This window comes from Neophocaena asiaeorientalis, unplaced genomic scaffold (assembly GCF_003031525.2).
Source record: "Neophocaena asiaeorientalis asiaeorientalis breed wild unplaced genomic scaffold, Neophocaena_asiaeorientalis_V1.1 scaffold134, whole genome shotgun sequence".
Lineage (NCBI taxonomy): Eukaryota > Metazoa > Chordata > Mammalia > Artiodactyla > Phocoenidae > Neophocaena > Neophocaena asiaeorientalis.
In genome coordinates, this window is record NW_020185339.1 from 28,321,538 (window position 1) to 28,337,814 (window position 16,277).

The window sequence follows — 16,277 nt, forward strand, 5'->3', positions numbered from 1 at the left end:
CAGTTACCAGAGCCTACAATGCAGACTTTCTTGCCGGCCATGGTGCCGCTTCGCTGCCTGAGCCACCAGCTGGGTGCCACTCTCCCCAGCTCCTCTGCCGGCTGGGAGCATATAACTCCAACACACGTGGGTGCAGCCAAGCCCCGCCCTCCAGGGGAGGGGAGGCGGGCACCCAGGGAGACAGAGTCTGGCAGGGCCAGGGAAAGGGAAGAAAAGGGTAGAGACAGGTGGGGAACAGGAATGGGGCCGAGACCAGGCCTGCTTTTCCTCTTAGGTTTGCCCGCTGACGGTGCTGGCACGCTGCTTCCCTCACCCCCTCCCTCCCCGCAATGGTTTCATTTTAAGGTCTGCCAAGACCGGGCCCAGATAAGGAGCGAGTGCCCGGTCCCCCCTACTCCCATCCCCTAGCACTGGAATAAATTGTATTCAGTCCCAGCAGCAGATACAGGCATGCCTTCTTTTCCAAGGTAGGAACCGCCCCCCACTTGTCCCCCCCAGGACCCGGAAAGCTTTTCTAGGGGTTCATCCTCTGGCGATGACGGGTCACGTGTTGCCCCACGCTAGCCCCACTGCAGGGCTGTGGGTGAGTCAGGTGGGTGGGTGTGGCCCCTTTAAATAAGAGCACATAAGAGGTAAGGGCCTGCTCTGGGGGCAACCCAGCCCAAGGATAAGACCCCATGGGCCCAAGAAACAAAGCACACCAGTGGGCCTCTCCTCACCTGAATGTTTCCCAGGAAGGGGGGCAGGAAAGCCCAAAGTTGGAGGCTCTGATGCCAAGTGGCCCACAGGTGTTTTGCAGACTCTGGGCTTGAGGAGGAGGATAGGAGAGAAAAGAAGGCAGCCCAAGTGTTCACTGTCCTTGAGAGGTACTGAGCTTCCTTCACTTCTTTCTTGGGTTTCCAGGCTAACCCCACACTAGGGGCGCCTTCAGGTTAGTGGCTAGTTTGCAGAAGCCAGAAGGGAAGGGAGGCAGGACCTGGGGCAGTTGTGACCTCTGTAGAGCTTTGTGGTCTCAGATGCTGTAATCAAGAGCAAGTGGGGTGTGTGCTTCTGGGGGGAGGGAGGATGGAAGGGACGCACAGCGCAGTTCAGGGCTCTGCATCGCCCACAGCAACCTGTTTAACTACGAGGGGGAGCTCTAGTTTCTAGGCTGATGTGGAGAGTGGGGCAAAGGCTCCCTACACTCCCTCCAGCTGTCTGTGCACCTTGGCCTAGAAAGCAGATAGCACTGTGTGCTCACGTGCTGACCTCCTGGCCCGGCCAACTGCTGAGTGGGTGTTTCCATCCCCCTGGGCTGCTGCTGGCTGCAAACAGTGATAAGCACTGGGCCAGAGGGGAGTCTGTGTGCACTCACTGGGTAAGGGTAAGTGGCCCTGAGGTCAAGACTGGGGAGAAATGGTTTCCTAACTTCTAAGGACTGCCTGGGAAAAAGCCCACCATACTCTACTCCCATGGCCAGGGAGTTCCCTTAGGGGGACATACGTGAAATCAGCAGTTGATTGTTTCTCTTAGGAACAAAATTATGCCTACTACAGAGCCAGCCCCCCAACGATCACTGTTATTGCACTGGAACTGCGACAAAGGCACCAGTGCCAGGCTGCCGGCTGGGACCACTGATTATGGGTGATGGAAGAGAAAGAATGCTTCTGTCCCTGGCACACAGGATGAGAACCCCAAAGAACGGATGTTTATGCATAAAATGACCTCTTGTGTTTGCCTAAATGCTTCCATCTTTTTGTCCCTACGATCATTTTAAGTAGTATGGAGACAATTTGTTCATTTATATAGGAATAAAGAGTGTGCAGAGATTCAGAATTGGCCTGTCACAGGCCAATTATCTGTACCAGGAGGGCTCTTTCCCCAAGAGCAAACTGCAGATTTGCTTGAAATTAATAATGGTTCATCAGCCATTCATTACACATGTAATTAGCCTGGGTGAAAACAGATGCCATTTCAATGTCCTTGACATCAATCGTCTCCACTCCCAAGTTATCATCACCCACACACACTCTTCTGCTTTCCCCACTCAAGTCTGATCAACTCCCACATTCCAGACTGGGAGCAGTGCTTGTATCCTCGGTGGGTTTGACTGCACATACGCAATACTTGAGTGTTCACGTGCATGGAGGCAACAGTTAATTTTTTAACTACAACTTTGGAATGTAGTTGCCTTCACCCTGTGTTCTAAACCCCCTTCTTGAGTAGAACCAAGCTAGGTAATGGCACAAAGGAGGAAAGTAAAGAACCACCAGGTGGGAAGCAGGCATGATGGAAACTGCAGCAGAATTTCATGCTTCTGCTAATGGGACCCAATCCCGAGTCTTCTCTACTCTACCAGTGAAGGCTTGGTTGTCCATAGTATGAGGATGACAGCAGCACTTCCACGCCAGTCTCAGGAACTAAAATCTTACTCAGGGTTGAGAAAGTGGAACCTTAAAGAATGGCAGGCACACAGACCACAAACGTCTTCAGTCCTCATACATCGCCGGCCCGCAGGAAGACAGGAGCCCTGAGAATTCTAGAGGAGGCTCAAGTTCATCAAGTGTAAGGGACCACAGGTACCCGAGGATAGCACCCTCGAGCCAGCAGGTGCCCTGGGGAGTTCAGAAGGACAAGGGAGAGAATGGCAGTGCCACTGTTTTGTTAGAATCTTCCTTAACGGGAACTGAGGACAGGACTCTCAGATCCAGTGATGAAGCCCACTACTCCCAACCAACACCTGGCCTGCTTGGAGCACTGGGGCTGACAGAACAAGCTCTAAGGTGAGAACCTGAGGTCCCCAGGGTAGAAATCTTGTTTTTCACCATACCCCCAGTGCCTAGAACCACAGCTGGCATGCAGCAGGTGCTCAATAAATATCTGTCAAATAAAATGAACAAACACCATGAGCATGGCTAATGGTATCGAAGAAGAAAGCTCAGGGAAGAGCTCTCCGTCAGTAGGTAGGGGGACCCATCCTTCAGAAGATTCTTTTATTAAAACTGGGTGACATCGATAAGGAGACAGTACAAAAAAAATTTTGGTCCATGAAAAAAACATAGTAATTCAATTAATAAAAAGTTATCTTCAGGGACACTGTGTAGGAGTGCTGAGCTTCCTTCTCATGGTTCCAGCCCCAGGGACAGAGGCTGTCTGTCCAGTGTCACTCTGGGGAGAACCTTTCAAGGGAGGGGTGGGATAATGACAGGAAGGGGAAGACAGGGAGGAAGTTCTGCTGTCGCCAGTGTGGGACAGTCAGGGATACAGGGCTGGGGCATGAGCTCGCAGAAGCCTGAGGAGGGGGTGGGGAAGCAGGGGCTTTGTCAGTTCTGCGGGTTTAGAGCCCATGCTGAACGGAATTCCCCCTCTGTGCCCAGCTGTCTCCCACCCTGCTGTGTTGAGTCTGCGAGCCTGGGATATGCTAACTCAGGGGTGATACAACCTGGAAGAAGAATTTGAGGCTCTCCTGGAAAGATGCAAAACCATCTCAGTTGCAAGGGGCCAAGATCACAAGGTCCTGCTGCTACCTGAGGGGTCTGAAGCTTTTGAGGGCAGGGGCTGGGGAGTCACAATCCTGTGAGGCAGGGAGAGGGAAGAGTCACAAACCCAGCTCAGAGCTATTCTCCAGCCCTAGGCGCTTTCACTCCTCAGTGCCCTAGAAGTCACCAGTGGGTGTCAACTGGGCAGACAAGGGACAGGAAGACAGGGATGGCCCAGGGCTTTTACCCGTTTGATTTTAGGCCTGTTTCTCCATGAAAGGATGGGGGAGGCAGGGTGGAATGAATGAATGAGTCACACCTCCAAGCAACAGCAGGAAGGAACAGCCTCTGCCGGCAATGACAGTACCCTAGGTGAGGGCCCTTGGGGCTCTGACAGGGAAAGGCAAGATTCCCCCACTCAAATCCCCTGGGTTAGGACAGATAGGAGGGAATCCTAAAAAGCAGCTACAGGGAGTGTGGTGAGAGGGAGCAATACTAAGAGAACAAACTCCAATACTGATGTGGACCCCCTACGAGGGAGTAAGAGAAGCACTGGGCCAGCAGGCCAATCCAGAGGGCTGCGGACTGACCTGGGGCTCAGTGGAGCCCAAGAACCAGGATTCCTCTAGTGCTAGAGGGCAACAAGTGAAGGGACAGTTTGCTCCAAACCTGTGGAGGGAAGGAAGGAAACTGGATTCTGTTATCAGGAAAGCCGAGATCAACTAGCTTATAGAGTGCCCCCAGGCCTGAGTCTCGGAGAAGGGGCTAAAGCTCCCAACTCCTGGGTCTCTGAAGGGCAGGATCAGTGTAGCTGGTCCCCTTGAAGACCACTTGGCCTTAGGCCCAATCCATTCAATGCACTGATTACCACTACGGGTTCTCTCTCTAATACTATCTAGAGGTCCTATGCAGACCAGGGGAGGGTACAGGCACATGGGAACTTTGTGGGGCAAAGGGAAGCTGGGGGTAGGAAGGGATGGGGTGGGAGAAGAAGAGGGTAACAGGTATCATGTGAGACCCTCTTCAATTCTGGTGTTGTCCTAGAACCAACAGCATCCCCTGGAAGGCCCCAAGCAAGACCAAGGCAGGTGCTATGAGGCAGGCAGCACAGGGCCCAAATAAAGAAATCGGTGCAGCCAAATCAGGGCTGTGGGAGAAGCCCTATGTATTTCGGATTCCCAGGGCTTGCTCTAATTCTTGTCGTCTCTGCTGCACCTAAGGAGAAAATAGTGGAGGGAGCGGAAGATGAGACAAACCAGAAGTTGGTACCTAACACCACTGACCCCCATCAAGGGTGCAGACCCCCTGCCTTTTGTCAGTTTCTCCTGTGCACCCCAGGTGCCTACCTTGGAGTAGAAGTATCGGCACACGGCCTCCTGTGCCCAAGGCTGGAAGTAGAACTCAGCTCGGCGCTCCTCCTCTGGGTTACCCACCACATCAGTCATGGTCTGAGGGAGATGGGAGGGGGAAGACACAGAAGAGACTTGTTTCCTTCCTTGTCATCTGTTATGGACTGAATTGTATCCCCTAAAAGATGTTGAAATCCTAGCCCTCCCAGTACCTGTGAATGTGACCTTATCTGGGAATGGGGTCTCTGCAGATGATCAAGCTAAGATAAGGTCATTAGGGTGGGCCTAATCCAGTATGATCCTTATAAAAGAAGAAACTTAGACACAGAGACAGACATGCAGAGAGGAAAGATGATATGAAGACACATGGAGAACACCATCTGCAAACCAAGGAATGCCTGAAGCTACCACAAGCTAGGAGAGAGGCCTGGAACAGACTCTCCCTCCCAGCCCTCAGAAGGAACCAAACCCTGCTGACACCTTGATTTCAGACTCTAGCCTCCAGAACCATGAGACAATACCGTTTCCCTTGTTTAAGCCACTCAGTTTGTGGTACTTTACTACGGCGGCCCTAGCAAACCACTAAAACAACACCCAAAGTCGCCTCTGCTGTCAACAAGTCATTGCCTTGTTCAGGGATCCTTTCAGGCACCCCCCGTCCCTTGCTCCTCTTCTCGGGCTACCTGCAGTCAATCACCACAGAACAGGCAAGCACTGAGGACACATCTCACACATTCTGCGCTCATTCCTACCTTCCTGCCTGAGCTTCTGGCGCTCCCCTCTCTGGGATATAACTCAAATCCCAAATTCTCCATGAAGCCTTCCCTAGCTATTCTAGCCTCATCAATCTCCCTTCTCCTTTGTATTACCTTTTTGGTACTGGTGAGTTCCAATAATGTCTTACATGATTTACTACTTTTTAAATCACAGTAACATGGTTTCTCCGAACAGAATGTGTGCTACTTTGAAAGAGATCAGGTTTTCCACTCTGTATCGCCTCCAATACGGGGCACAGTGACAGCACATAGTTAAGTACTAGATAAACACTTGATGGTTCCACCTCCATTTCCCTACTTAATTATAAAATGGGCCCTGGAACACACTAAAGAAAGTCTGGTCCCTCACTTCCCCCCGGCTCTCTTTCTCATGCTGCGGAAACAGAGCAAATGTATGCCTCACGGATCTAAGTCTCTTTGCACCTGTCCCAGGTTCTTTACCTTGAGGTCCCGGCACTGGGACTGAAGCCAGTCATTGATGAAACCCTGAGGGTCTCTGGCAAAGCTCAGCATGAACTCTCGCTGGGTCTTCAGCTGATTGATAGTTTCTATTGTCTCATGGATCTGAAAGGAAGAAGGAAGCTCATAACATTTTCACACTGGGGAAATGCAAAGTTAAATGGCAGGCAGTGTGTGACTTCTTGTGCCGCTGTCAACCTAAGAACAAAGTGCAGCCCACAAATGGCACTGCTGCCCCACCGCTCAGGCGCTCGGCATTCGCTTAGCAGGTGATATGCACCGTGTCTCTATACACCCCATGTGAGGGAAGTTTTCCTTTTAGTCTCCACAATGTCCACTGTGGATGACGCTACATGCTAAATATTTAATCCACAGCATAAATGGGTCCTGAAACACTCTCAGGTAGAAAAGAAGTGGTACAGAGAGCTGTCTCAAAAGCTGTGGTCCATGGGTTTTGTTCTTCGTCCTCTTCTCATTCTCTATACTCTTCCTGGTGATTTCATCTACTTGTATGTCTTCCAGTACCACTGACAAGGTAATGAGTCCCCAGTCTGCAGACCAGAATCCATTTCCCAAACTCCAACCAATCCACCTGCTTGACATCTCAAGACACCTTAAACTCTCCAAAACTAAATTCACTACCTTTCCCCAATACCTGCTTCTCCTCCTGTTCCCAATCTGAGTAACTACAACTGTACACCCCAGCTGAAAACCTGAGGGTCGTCGTAATGCCTCTTCTCCCTCACACCTCACCCCACCGTCTCCATCCAGTGTCCAAATCCCTGCAAATTCACCTTAACACCTTCCAAATCTACCTACTCATTTCCATCCTCACTGTCAGGACCGTAAGTTTAGGCCCTCGACACATCTCACATGCATCACTGCACCAGCCACTTAACTGGGCTTCCTTCCTCCACATCCGCCCCCATTACAATTCACTCCCCACCATCCTGCCAGTGATCATTCTAAATGCAAAGAGCACCAGGCCCTCCAGTTTTCAGGACAAAGTATAAGCCAGTTTTCCCCGCAAAGCTGCTTCATGACGAGGATCCTGCTTCCCTATCCAGTTTCTTTTCCCCAGCACCCCGAGCTTTATCTAACACAGTAAGCAGCTTGTACTTCTTGAACATGCCAGGCTCTCTGCTCATCTTTGGGCCTTCATATACCCTGCTCCCTCTTTCTCGAATGGCCTCTGCCCCCCCAAGCCCCTAAGCACCATCCTCCTTTCTCCCCTTTCGTTGACTCCCATGTCGTCCTTCAAGATTTAGTTGGGGCATCAGCTCTTCCAGGAAGGCCTCCCTGTTCTCCTTTGTGTTCCCAGAGCCTTTCTGGCTTTACTTGCATGGACTATGTCTGATAATGGTATCGCTAATAACAACAGGAGCAGCAGCGGCCATTTGTTTTTATGTGCCAGATACAATGTCATGTCTTTGCATACACTGTCTCATTCAATCCTCATAACAGCCTTATAAAAATACGTACTATGGTCTCTATTTCGCAGATCAGAAACTGAGGCTCAAAGCTATTAAGAGGGATAGCCAAGGATCAGAACTCATGTGTGTCTGGCTCCAACCAGCACCAAACAGAGTGCCTAGCATTTACTGGGTGGCAGTATGTTTTGAATGAATATCAAGAATCAAAAGAAGCCAAGAAGCTGCGATAGAGGGCTGGTGGCACCCAACTATCCAGGGCATGGTCCCTACCTTGTTGTCTAGAGTGGCAATCTCCTGCTGGCTGGCAGTAGACAGCAGAAAAGAATTCATCTGGGTCTTCAAGGTATCATCCACTTCCACATCAATGTCGTAACAAGCTGTCTTTTTCTGATCATTCGGGTCAACACTGGGGAGGAAACCAAAGGGGCCTGGTAAAGGGCTTGTCCCCTAAGACCTAATTACACAGGGTCAAAAAGATGGTCCAAGACTGAAGGGCAAGGAGCCGACTGCAAAAGGGCACAAGAGACCTCTTCGGTGTGACGGAATTGTTCTGTACGTTCCTTGTGGTGACGGCTACAGGATGTATACATTTGCCAAAAATCATCAAATTTTATTTTAAGTGGGTGTAATATATTGCATATAAACCTCAACAGAGTTAATTTTTTTTAAAAACTCAATGGTAAAAATTCAAATGTTACAAAAGATATCCAATGAAAAGTAAGTTTCTCCCTCCCCACAAGGAGACCATCGCTACAGTATCTTCTGTATCTTCCCCCTATTAAACTAAAATTGACCCTGAAAATTAATTCAAATAAAACACATACCACGCAAAATAAAAAGTGGCCTAACTTTAAGCCCATGAATATGGGACAAACTAGCTTCTACTGACCCAGTGTATAGGTTGTAGGAGTTACTATTGGCTGAGTGATGATGGTTCAGGGTCTAATGAAAGGAAGGCTAATTAATATGGAATAAAGGAAAGAAGGCAAAGACTACATCCAGCCAGAAGACATGCTGCTTTGAGGAGAAGGTGCCTTCCTTCACTCCATATCTGCCTAGAGATGCCTTGCTCATCCATCTTCTGAGCAGAAAAGCAGATGGAGGTAATGGAGTTGGAGTCTCAGCTTGGAATGTCCTACCACCCAGAGAAAAGACCGTAGCTCATCAGTGATGAGCTGGTAAATGTCTAATAACTGATTCTCCAAAAGAGAAGAAGAAGAAGAAGAAGAACAAGAAGCCCTGACTTGTAGCATTTGCTGATTTCTGTGTTTTAATAACACAGAAGACATGATTGATTTCAAGATGCCAACATTACATCACTGATCAAGGAGCTGGGAAGGGATGTGCAGTAGCACATCATCAGATGGTATTTCCACCATACAGACACAACAGACAGAAGTAACCTCGAAAACACAAACACCAGTAAACTAATATAATAATTCAGAGATGATGAATTTTTGAGTATATATTACCCTTATTTTTAATATAATGTATTTAATTGCAAGTTTGTATAATTTAACCTTAAATAATGACTGTGTTTAACAACCTGCTTGCAAAATCCCTGAAGATTTTGAGAACTGACTTGTGCAGCTGGTGCAAGCCAGCTCCAGCACACCACTGCCTTGCACACACATGCTTACCTGATGACATGATTAATGATGATGGGCTCTGGTGGCATAAGCAAGGCGTGGAGCCGTTGGGGGATCTCTGAAAACTTCATACGCTGAGACTCAAAGATCTGCGGGAAAAAGGAGAAGCAGCTAAGAGCACAATTAGTGCTCCAGTGGACTTGAGCAAAAGAATGGGTCCTTTTCTTACCTGCTGGAGGTACTTGTCACAGATGACAAACTCCCGCTCATGTGGGTCCTGGAGCTTATGCGTCTTAATATATTGCCACAGTGCTTGAATGATTACTGGACGGGTCTGGGTGTGGATGCCCAGCAGCCGAGCCAGACGAGGGTCTAATTTAAACTGAGGAGGCTACAGAGAACCAAAGAGTTTGGGATGAAGCTAATGAGCTGAGTCTATGTGCATTATGAGGTGCCTGGCATGGCCATACGTTCAAGTCAGTCAACAGGCATTAATGCGGTGCTTTCCCTGGGGCAGAAAAACACTAACAGGAACTCAGAAATGACCAAGACCCTATCCCTATATTTAGGGAGGTAACAGTCTGGCGGCAAATTACCCACAACTAGACTTAAACCTTTAAATGTCAGACTGCTGATGGGATGTGGCTGTGAAAGCTGGACCCCCTCACATCACACAGAATACCTGGTAATCCAGCATCAGCAGGACAGTACACCGTACATTCACGTCTCCTGGCCGCTTCACCTGGAAGCCATCTGTCTCCTGGGTAGTGGCGGTCCTGTGCCACTACAGAGAGGAAGATGTCAGGGGGTGCTCTCCCAGAGGAAGAGCTGGGGTGGGAGGGAAGAGCTTCTGTAATGACTGAATATTCAACTTTGATTACTGAAGCTACTGGAGAAGAGCAACGGCATGAGACATTTTAAAAAACTGCACATGACTTTGGGATTCCTGTCTGTAAGTCAACTGACCTTTTCATTATTTTTATTTATTTTTTTTTTTGGCGGTACGCGGGCCTCTCACTGTTGTGGCCTCTCCCGTTGCGGAGCACAGGCTCCAGACGCGCAGGCTCAGCGGCCATGGCTCACGGGCCCAGCCGCTCTGCGGCATGTGGGATCTTCCCGGACCGGGGCACGAACCTGTGTCCCCTGCATCGGCAGGCGGACTCTCAACCACTGCGCCACCAGGGAAGCCCTGACCTTTTCATTATGACTGCTCAGGGTCACATTTAAATTAGCCTGATCTTTCAGTGATAATTTTATCCACAAAAATGGATAATATACATGTGTATAGTAAAATAACATAGCTATCATCTGTTGGGTACTTACTATGTGCACGGGTATTCTAAGACATTTACTTGGATTATCACATTTAATCCCCACAACATCCATACGAGATAGGTACCATTAAACCTATTCTACAGATGAGAAAACTAATGTTTAGAAGAGTGAAGTAAGCTGCCTAACGTCAACAGCCAATAAGTGGTGGAGCTGCTATCAGAGCTCTGGTGTGTCAGATTCTACAGTCCACGCTCTTAGCCACTATGTTCTACTGCTGTAAAGTTAAGTTCAATACATTTACAGATTTCTATTGATTCTATGACTTACTTCCCTTATTAGATGGTAAAGACCTTCCCATGTCTCTTAGTGGTTGAGGTTAAGGGGCTGCAGCTACACTGGCAAAGAAAGGAGCAGGTTAAGTTCACCTGGAGCCCTGGACTGTCTTATTCTGGTTTTGACTATATCCCAAAGAACACTGTTGCTGACATAGTCTTCAGAACACTATGTAACCAGGCATTACAATAAAAAATTTTTGATGATTTGGAATGTGAATCTAAACAGAGCAGGAACCAAAAGCAAGTCCCAGATCTGTAAAAGTAGCCTTGGCAAGGACTAGAACCCTTAGTTAACCCCCTTAATCACAGCACTTGTTACCAGGAAAAAGGTTGAATGGTGTGTGGATAACTACATCTCACCATTTTTAATAAGCAAGATGCAGAGATGGCTTGGCATGTGTAAGAGGCCTCCATCAGAATTTCCCTTGAAAGTAGGGGCAGCAACCAAGATAGTAAAATTTAAAAGGTGGGACAAGTCAGACTGGAAAAGCTCTTGGGTCCAAACAGTACCAGAACTGAACAGCTAGTGCCACCTGGAGGCCAACGTGCAAACTGCGTTGGAGGAATTGTACACCTGGGGTAACCCTTTATTCATACCTTCCCCTTTCCCTAGACATTAATGTTTGGCTCCCAAGTCCATCATCCTCCAGTCATAAAGTCAAAGCAAAGCCTAGAGGACAGAACTACTCACTTCCACCAGATGGTTATCTGGCCCATACAGGTCTTTGTCCAGTTCGATCACCAAGGACTTAAAAAAAGAAGAGAACTTCCTCTTTTGTTTGGTGGCATCATATTTGGACAAGGCTGACTAGAGGAGAGAGAGGAGAGGTCACGTTAGAAAAGGCCAGAAGAAATTCCCCAAAACAAAGTCCCATAATAAAGGAACCCACAAAAGCAATGGGAAAAAAACTCAAAAATGTCTTCTGAGAACCTCTTAGGAGATGGCAAGGTAGGTGTCTGTGGATACTGAACAAGTCACAGTAGCAATGAACCCTGAAGAAGCAGCCTATAACACATATAGGGTGACTGACGTACCCACCTCATTTCCCCAAGGGAAATGGGGCAAGTTAAGCCAAACCTCTGCACATAATAAAGCGAGTCTAAACAGAGAAAAGTCTGACTCTACAGGGGAAATGAATCACTGGTAATAAAAAGCCAGAACAAAAACAGCTTTATTTGGATCACATGCCACCACCGGTAGATGGACCGGACCTATACAGAGAAAAAGGAGGCTCTGACACTGAGCCCTGGTTCTCCTGAAAAATGCATTCATGCTGGCTCGCCTGTGAACAGCTAAAAATAGAGAGCCAGAGAGTATAAGGAAATGGCAGGTGAGCTTCTCCAAGGAGCTTCTGGGGTGGGAAGTTTGGGGGCTATCACCAGTCAGCTGATGTTCCCATAAAGCAACGAAGAGCCTGTCAGAGAAATCTACCCCACGTAAACTGTGAAATGTCTCCAATGGAAGCTGGGAAGATGGAGATGCCACAGTGGAGATCGAGGACCTCAAGGATTCAGAGAGGAAAGCATGGCCCAAATGCTAAGTGCAAACTCACTTGGTTTAAAAAAAAAAACTAACTGAAAAATCTGCAGATACTGCCAAGTCCAATGGCTAGCAGCATCAGGAAGGAGGTAAACAACAAATCAAATCCCACGACAATAAGGTTCTCGATATGATACCACAGAGGGGGCCAAGCTGTGGGAGCCAGAAACAAAGAACCATTGTATTTTAGTACAGGGAACACAGTGACCCTCTCCCTTCTGTTCCCAACAGGAGCTGTAAGCACCAGTCAGGCTTCCTGCCAACCAGACAATACTGCTTGTTCCCAGCAGCTCCCACCCTAAATGCCGACCACAGTGGACCTTGAACTCACATCCTCCAGGAGCCGTCCTTCTACCCGAAGCTCCCAGGAAGCCACCGTCCCTTCCCCATCCTCGGCATCTGACTTAGCCGGATTGAAAGTGTTAGAAATGAAAATTCGCAGCTTCCGTTTTTGCTGAGGAAGGCAGAAAGAGGATTGATAGTGGGGCTTCAGTGGTTTGATGTTGAAGACAAGGGTCTCCCCAAACCTGAAAATGACTCCTAACAGACTGGCTTACTGTCTACCCAGTCCTTGGGGTGGGTGGATGGAGATTCCACCTAGAAGAAGAGTACAGGCCACTGGCCTGAGTGCAAGTGCATTCACCAGGATGTCAGATGGACAGAGTCATGCAAGGTGCCAGGTTCCCAAGGTGGCAGAGCAGTTGTAGCAAAAACACCAACAGGGTATCTTCTGGTGCAAGAAATATCAAAAGCCCCTCCCCCTTCGCTGTTCTGTTCTTATGCTTCTAATGTAATTCTCAGTTCGTAGGCAGAAGGGAGAGATGTAATTTAAATGCCAAGGAGAGCTGTGCTACGCCTTTGGTTTCCCATCCCAAGCCTGCTGAAGGTTCCCGCGGCCTCTCCTTTGGCTCTCTGCCTCGCACTCTCCTGCGTTGTTACCTTGATGGGACGTTTCAAGGCCTCCTGGATATCTAGCCGTTTCCTCATGATAGTCTGGTCCAGTTTCCTTTCAAAAGCCAAGAGATCCATATAGGCCTGGGATTCTGGTACCAGTTCACGAATCTTAGGAGCAGAAAGATATCATTGGGATCTAGAGCTGACCACCTCTATTCTCAAGCTCACCACACCTTCAAGAAGACCTATAATAGCCTGGACTCACCCTTTGAGGTAGAATTTTGTCAGCCATCTTCTTTTTCTTTGCACTGTTTGGAATAAACACTCTTATCAGGATGGGATGGAACTAGCCAGAACATGAAGACAGGCTGTCCACACCTCCGTTTATAGTGAAGTGAAGGAACTGCAAAGCCTGTCTCAAGTCAGACACCCCCATCCCCCCAAAACGCAAAGAATTTTCAAGAATGAGCACCGTCTGCTGACACAGCACCACCACTTCTTGGTTGAGGGGCTCCCACCACCTGCATCCTCACAGGCCTCCTCCTCCCTCCCTCCCTCCACCCTGGGGTCATCTTACTTGTGGTTCCGATTTTGGACCGCCTGCTGCTGGACCTGCTGGATCTGCTGAGGCGCAGGTCTCTTGCGGGACTGGTCCATCCCTGACTGGGCCAGGCCAGGTCGGACTGAAGGGTTCCCCCCATAGCCAGGGGGTCCCATGGAAGGTCCCTGAGGTGTCATTCGGCTGCCTGGTAGCATACCTGGTCTCTACACAGGGGAGAGGACCCAGAGATGTCATCGCTTCCCCTGCAAACCCCACCAAGAAAGGCAAAGTGGGGGAGGCCTGAGTTCTTTGAATGAAACAAGGCTGAGGGGGTGGGGTGGAGCACAGTGGTGGGCTGGGAGGAGAGCCCTCTATCTCTGTGAAATCTAGATAACTGGAGCTTCCTCAAATATAGCCCCAAAGCTAAGACAGCTAGATTACACTCAAATTCTCCCCAGTCTATTTTGTATCTGGCGCATTGGACATCTCTAATTCCACATTTGCTCAGAGAGTACTGCCAGCTACTGTCTCCTCAGAAGCTGACCTCAATTTGCCAGCTACACCTTCTGTGTTCCTCTGGGCGCTGGAGCTGCCTAGGCCCTTTTGCACACAAGCTCTCACAGGCCCATGCTTCGCCCCACTTCTTCGTCCACCCTGATTGTACACCCTGACTCCCCAAGAAAACAATGCCCCTGGGAGCAGGTGAGGATGCTAATTGCCTCCCTTCCCTTCCCCGCACTGCCTCCCTGCACCCCAACTCACGGCCCGAATCCCTCCCCGACCCCCGCGCGCCCGCCCGCCCGCCCGGCCGGCCCGCCGGCACGGGAGGCTCGGGGCAGCGAGACTGTGGGCTAGGGGGAGGGGGGGGACAAGCGGAAAAGGCGTGTGACCACTCCCTCCAGCCTTCTCGGTCCGGGAGGGGAAAACCATAGAGAGGAGCTCTGGGATAGAGAGGCCCTGCGAGCGGGCGCCCCCAGGCCGACGGAGGAAGACGACGAACTGGAAAGGGGGACCACAGCTCAGGGTGATGGAGTAACTGCTTCATCTTGGCGTAATGCGTTTAACTTTACAAAGCGCTGGTTTTCCTTTTCTTCTCTTCCTGCTCTAAGCCCAGCGCGCTGAAGAGGAGTACGCACTGTTTACTCCATTTTACAAACAGGAGAGATGAACTCAGAGTAAATAACTTGGCAAAGTCAACCAACAAGTTAGCAGTAGAAGTCGAAACATAGAATCCAGATCTTCTGGTTGATAGTCCGGGGCTCATTCCATAGATAAAGTGCCTCAATAACTACCTCACGTTCGAACTTAAACCCAGCTTTCCCCGTGACCTTTAACCTAACCTGCTTCTAGATTTTAAATTTATTTTGAAGTTTGACCCTGACCCCTCTCCAAAGAATCCTTTGTGCTAAGACTTCTCTTTGGGATCTTTGTTGCCTTTGACCTCTTCCTCTTCCCCTGCGCAGTGGTTAAACCATTCCTGGTGTGATGGTCAGCCTGTCCTATCCCAGGAAGACCAGAGTATCCCTGCTCCCGCCTCCTTACTCCTGCCCTGATTGTTTGGCCCCAAGCCAAGCTCAGCTCTAAGCACTTAGTGGGAAAGCCTAAATACTATTCAAATAAGAGAAGACTGAAGGCTTCCCTGGTGGCGCAGTGGTTGAGAGTCCGCCTGCCGATGCAGGGGACACGGGTTCGTGCCCCGGTCCGGGAAAATCCCACATGCCGCGGGGTGGCTGGGCCCGTGAGCCATGGCTGCTGAGCCTGCGCGTCCGGAGCCTGTGCTCCGCAACGGGAGAGGGCACAACACTGAGAGGCCCGCGTACCGCAAAAAAAAAGAGAAGAATGACACTGAAGAGGAGATAGTTAAAACCCAGTTTATTAGACCAGAGGCATGCGTCACCCATAGCCCTGCCTGCTGTTCTCCATCCGGAACACACCCTTTGGCCTTGCTCCTGCTTCCCTCTGGAGAAGTCTGATCTCTAAGGAACTCCTAGGAGCCAAGAGTTCCCAAGGATCCTATATCCTCACTCTCCAACTGCAGGCCAATGCACAGGTGACCTGCCACAGGTCTTGTTCTGGGGTTGGAGACTGAGACAGCTGGGCAGAGAAGGCCTGTGAAGGGGCAGGGCTCTGGCCTGGGAGGAATGCCTGGTGGAGGGGGCGTGGCAGGTACTCTACCTCGCTGGTTTCTCTTTAAGGTAGGAAGGGAGGGACAGAACGGCAGAGCTTTCAACTTCCCCTCTAGGCCTGTCTCTTTCTTCCCACTACCAAACTGTACCTTACCAGAAAATGTAAGTGGTGGGCTTGGGTATTAGGTGAGCAAAGAGGCCTGGGCATCCAGAAGGAGGCAAAGGCCACTGACTGAAGACCTCAGCCTCTGCCTGTCAGCACCCCGCTGCTTCAGCTGCTGAAGTCATCAACCCACAGCTCCCTCTGTCTCTGCAGATCTCAATCCCATGGGTAGGGGCTCTCTCTGTAGCAACCCCCTTCCATGGGGAGGCCACAGTCAGCTAGGCAAAGGACATTGGGGTGGGTGAAGCAGGGGTGGGAATGTTAAGGCTGCAGGGAGGGCAAAGGGTACCCAGGTTGGGGAGAGAAGGTGAGGCCAGAAAGAGGCAGAGCTTGTAATTC

The 16,277-nt window shown here is 49.8% G+C and overlaps 1 protein-coding gene across 2 annotated transcripts; it reads right to left on the reverse strand.

The window, feature by feature from the left end:
• Positions 1–2,958: 2,958 nt before the first annotated feature.
• SMARCD1 (SWI/SNF related BAF chromatin remodeling complex subunit D1) lies at positions 2,959–14,368 on the reverse strand. 2 transcript variants are annotated; one of them, XR_003002086.1, is made up of 13 exons: positions 13,686–14,368; positions 13,374–13,416; positions 13,154–13,276; positions 12,546–12,668; positions 11,366–11,482; positions 9,747–9,848; positions 9,294–9,455; positions 9,116–9,213; positions 7,746–7,881; positions 6,025–6,147; positions 4,805–4,906; positions 4,049–4,673; positions 2,959–3,553 (listed from the first exon to the last, which is right to left on the reverse strand). XR_003002086.1 is itself a non-coding variant. In XM_024736582.1 (12 exons), the coding sequence occupies exons 1-12, from the start codon at positions 13,862–13,864 to the stop codon at positions 4,620–4,622; spliced, it is 1,362 nt and encodes a 453-aa protein (XP_024592350.1). In that variant the 5' UTR covers positions 13,865–14,368; the 3' UTR covers positions 2,959–4,619. The 2 variants fall into 2 exon arrangements, 1 of the variants encoding a protein (XP_024592350.1); XM_024736582.1 differs by having other exon boundaries at positions 2,959–4,673.
• Between the last annotated feature and the right edge of the window lie 1,909 nt (positions 14,369–16,277).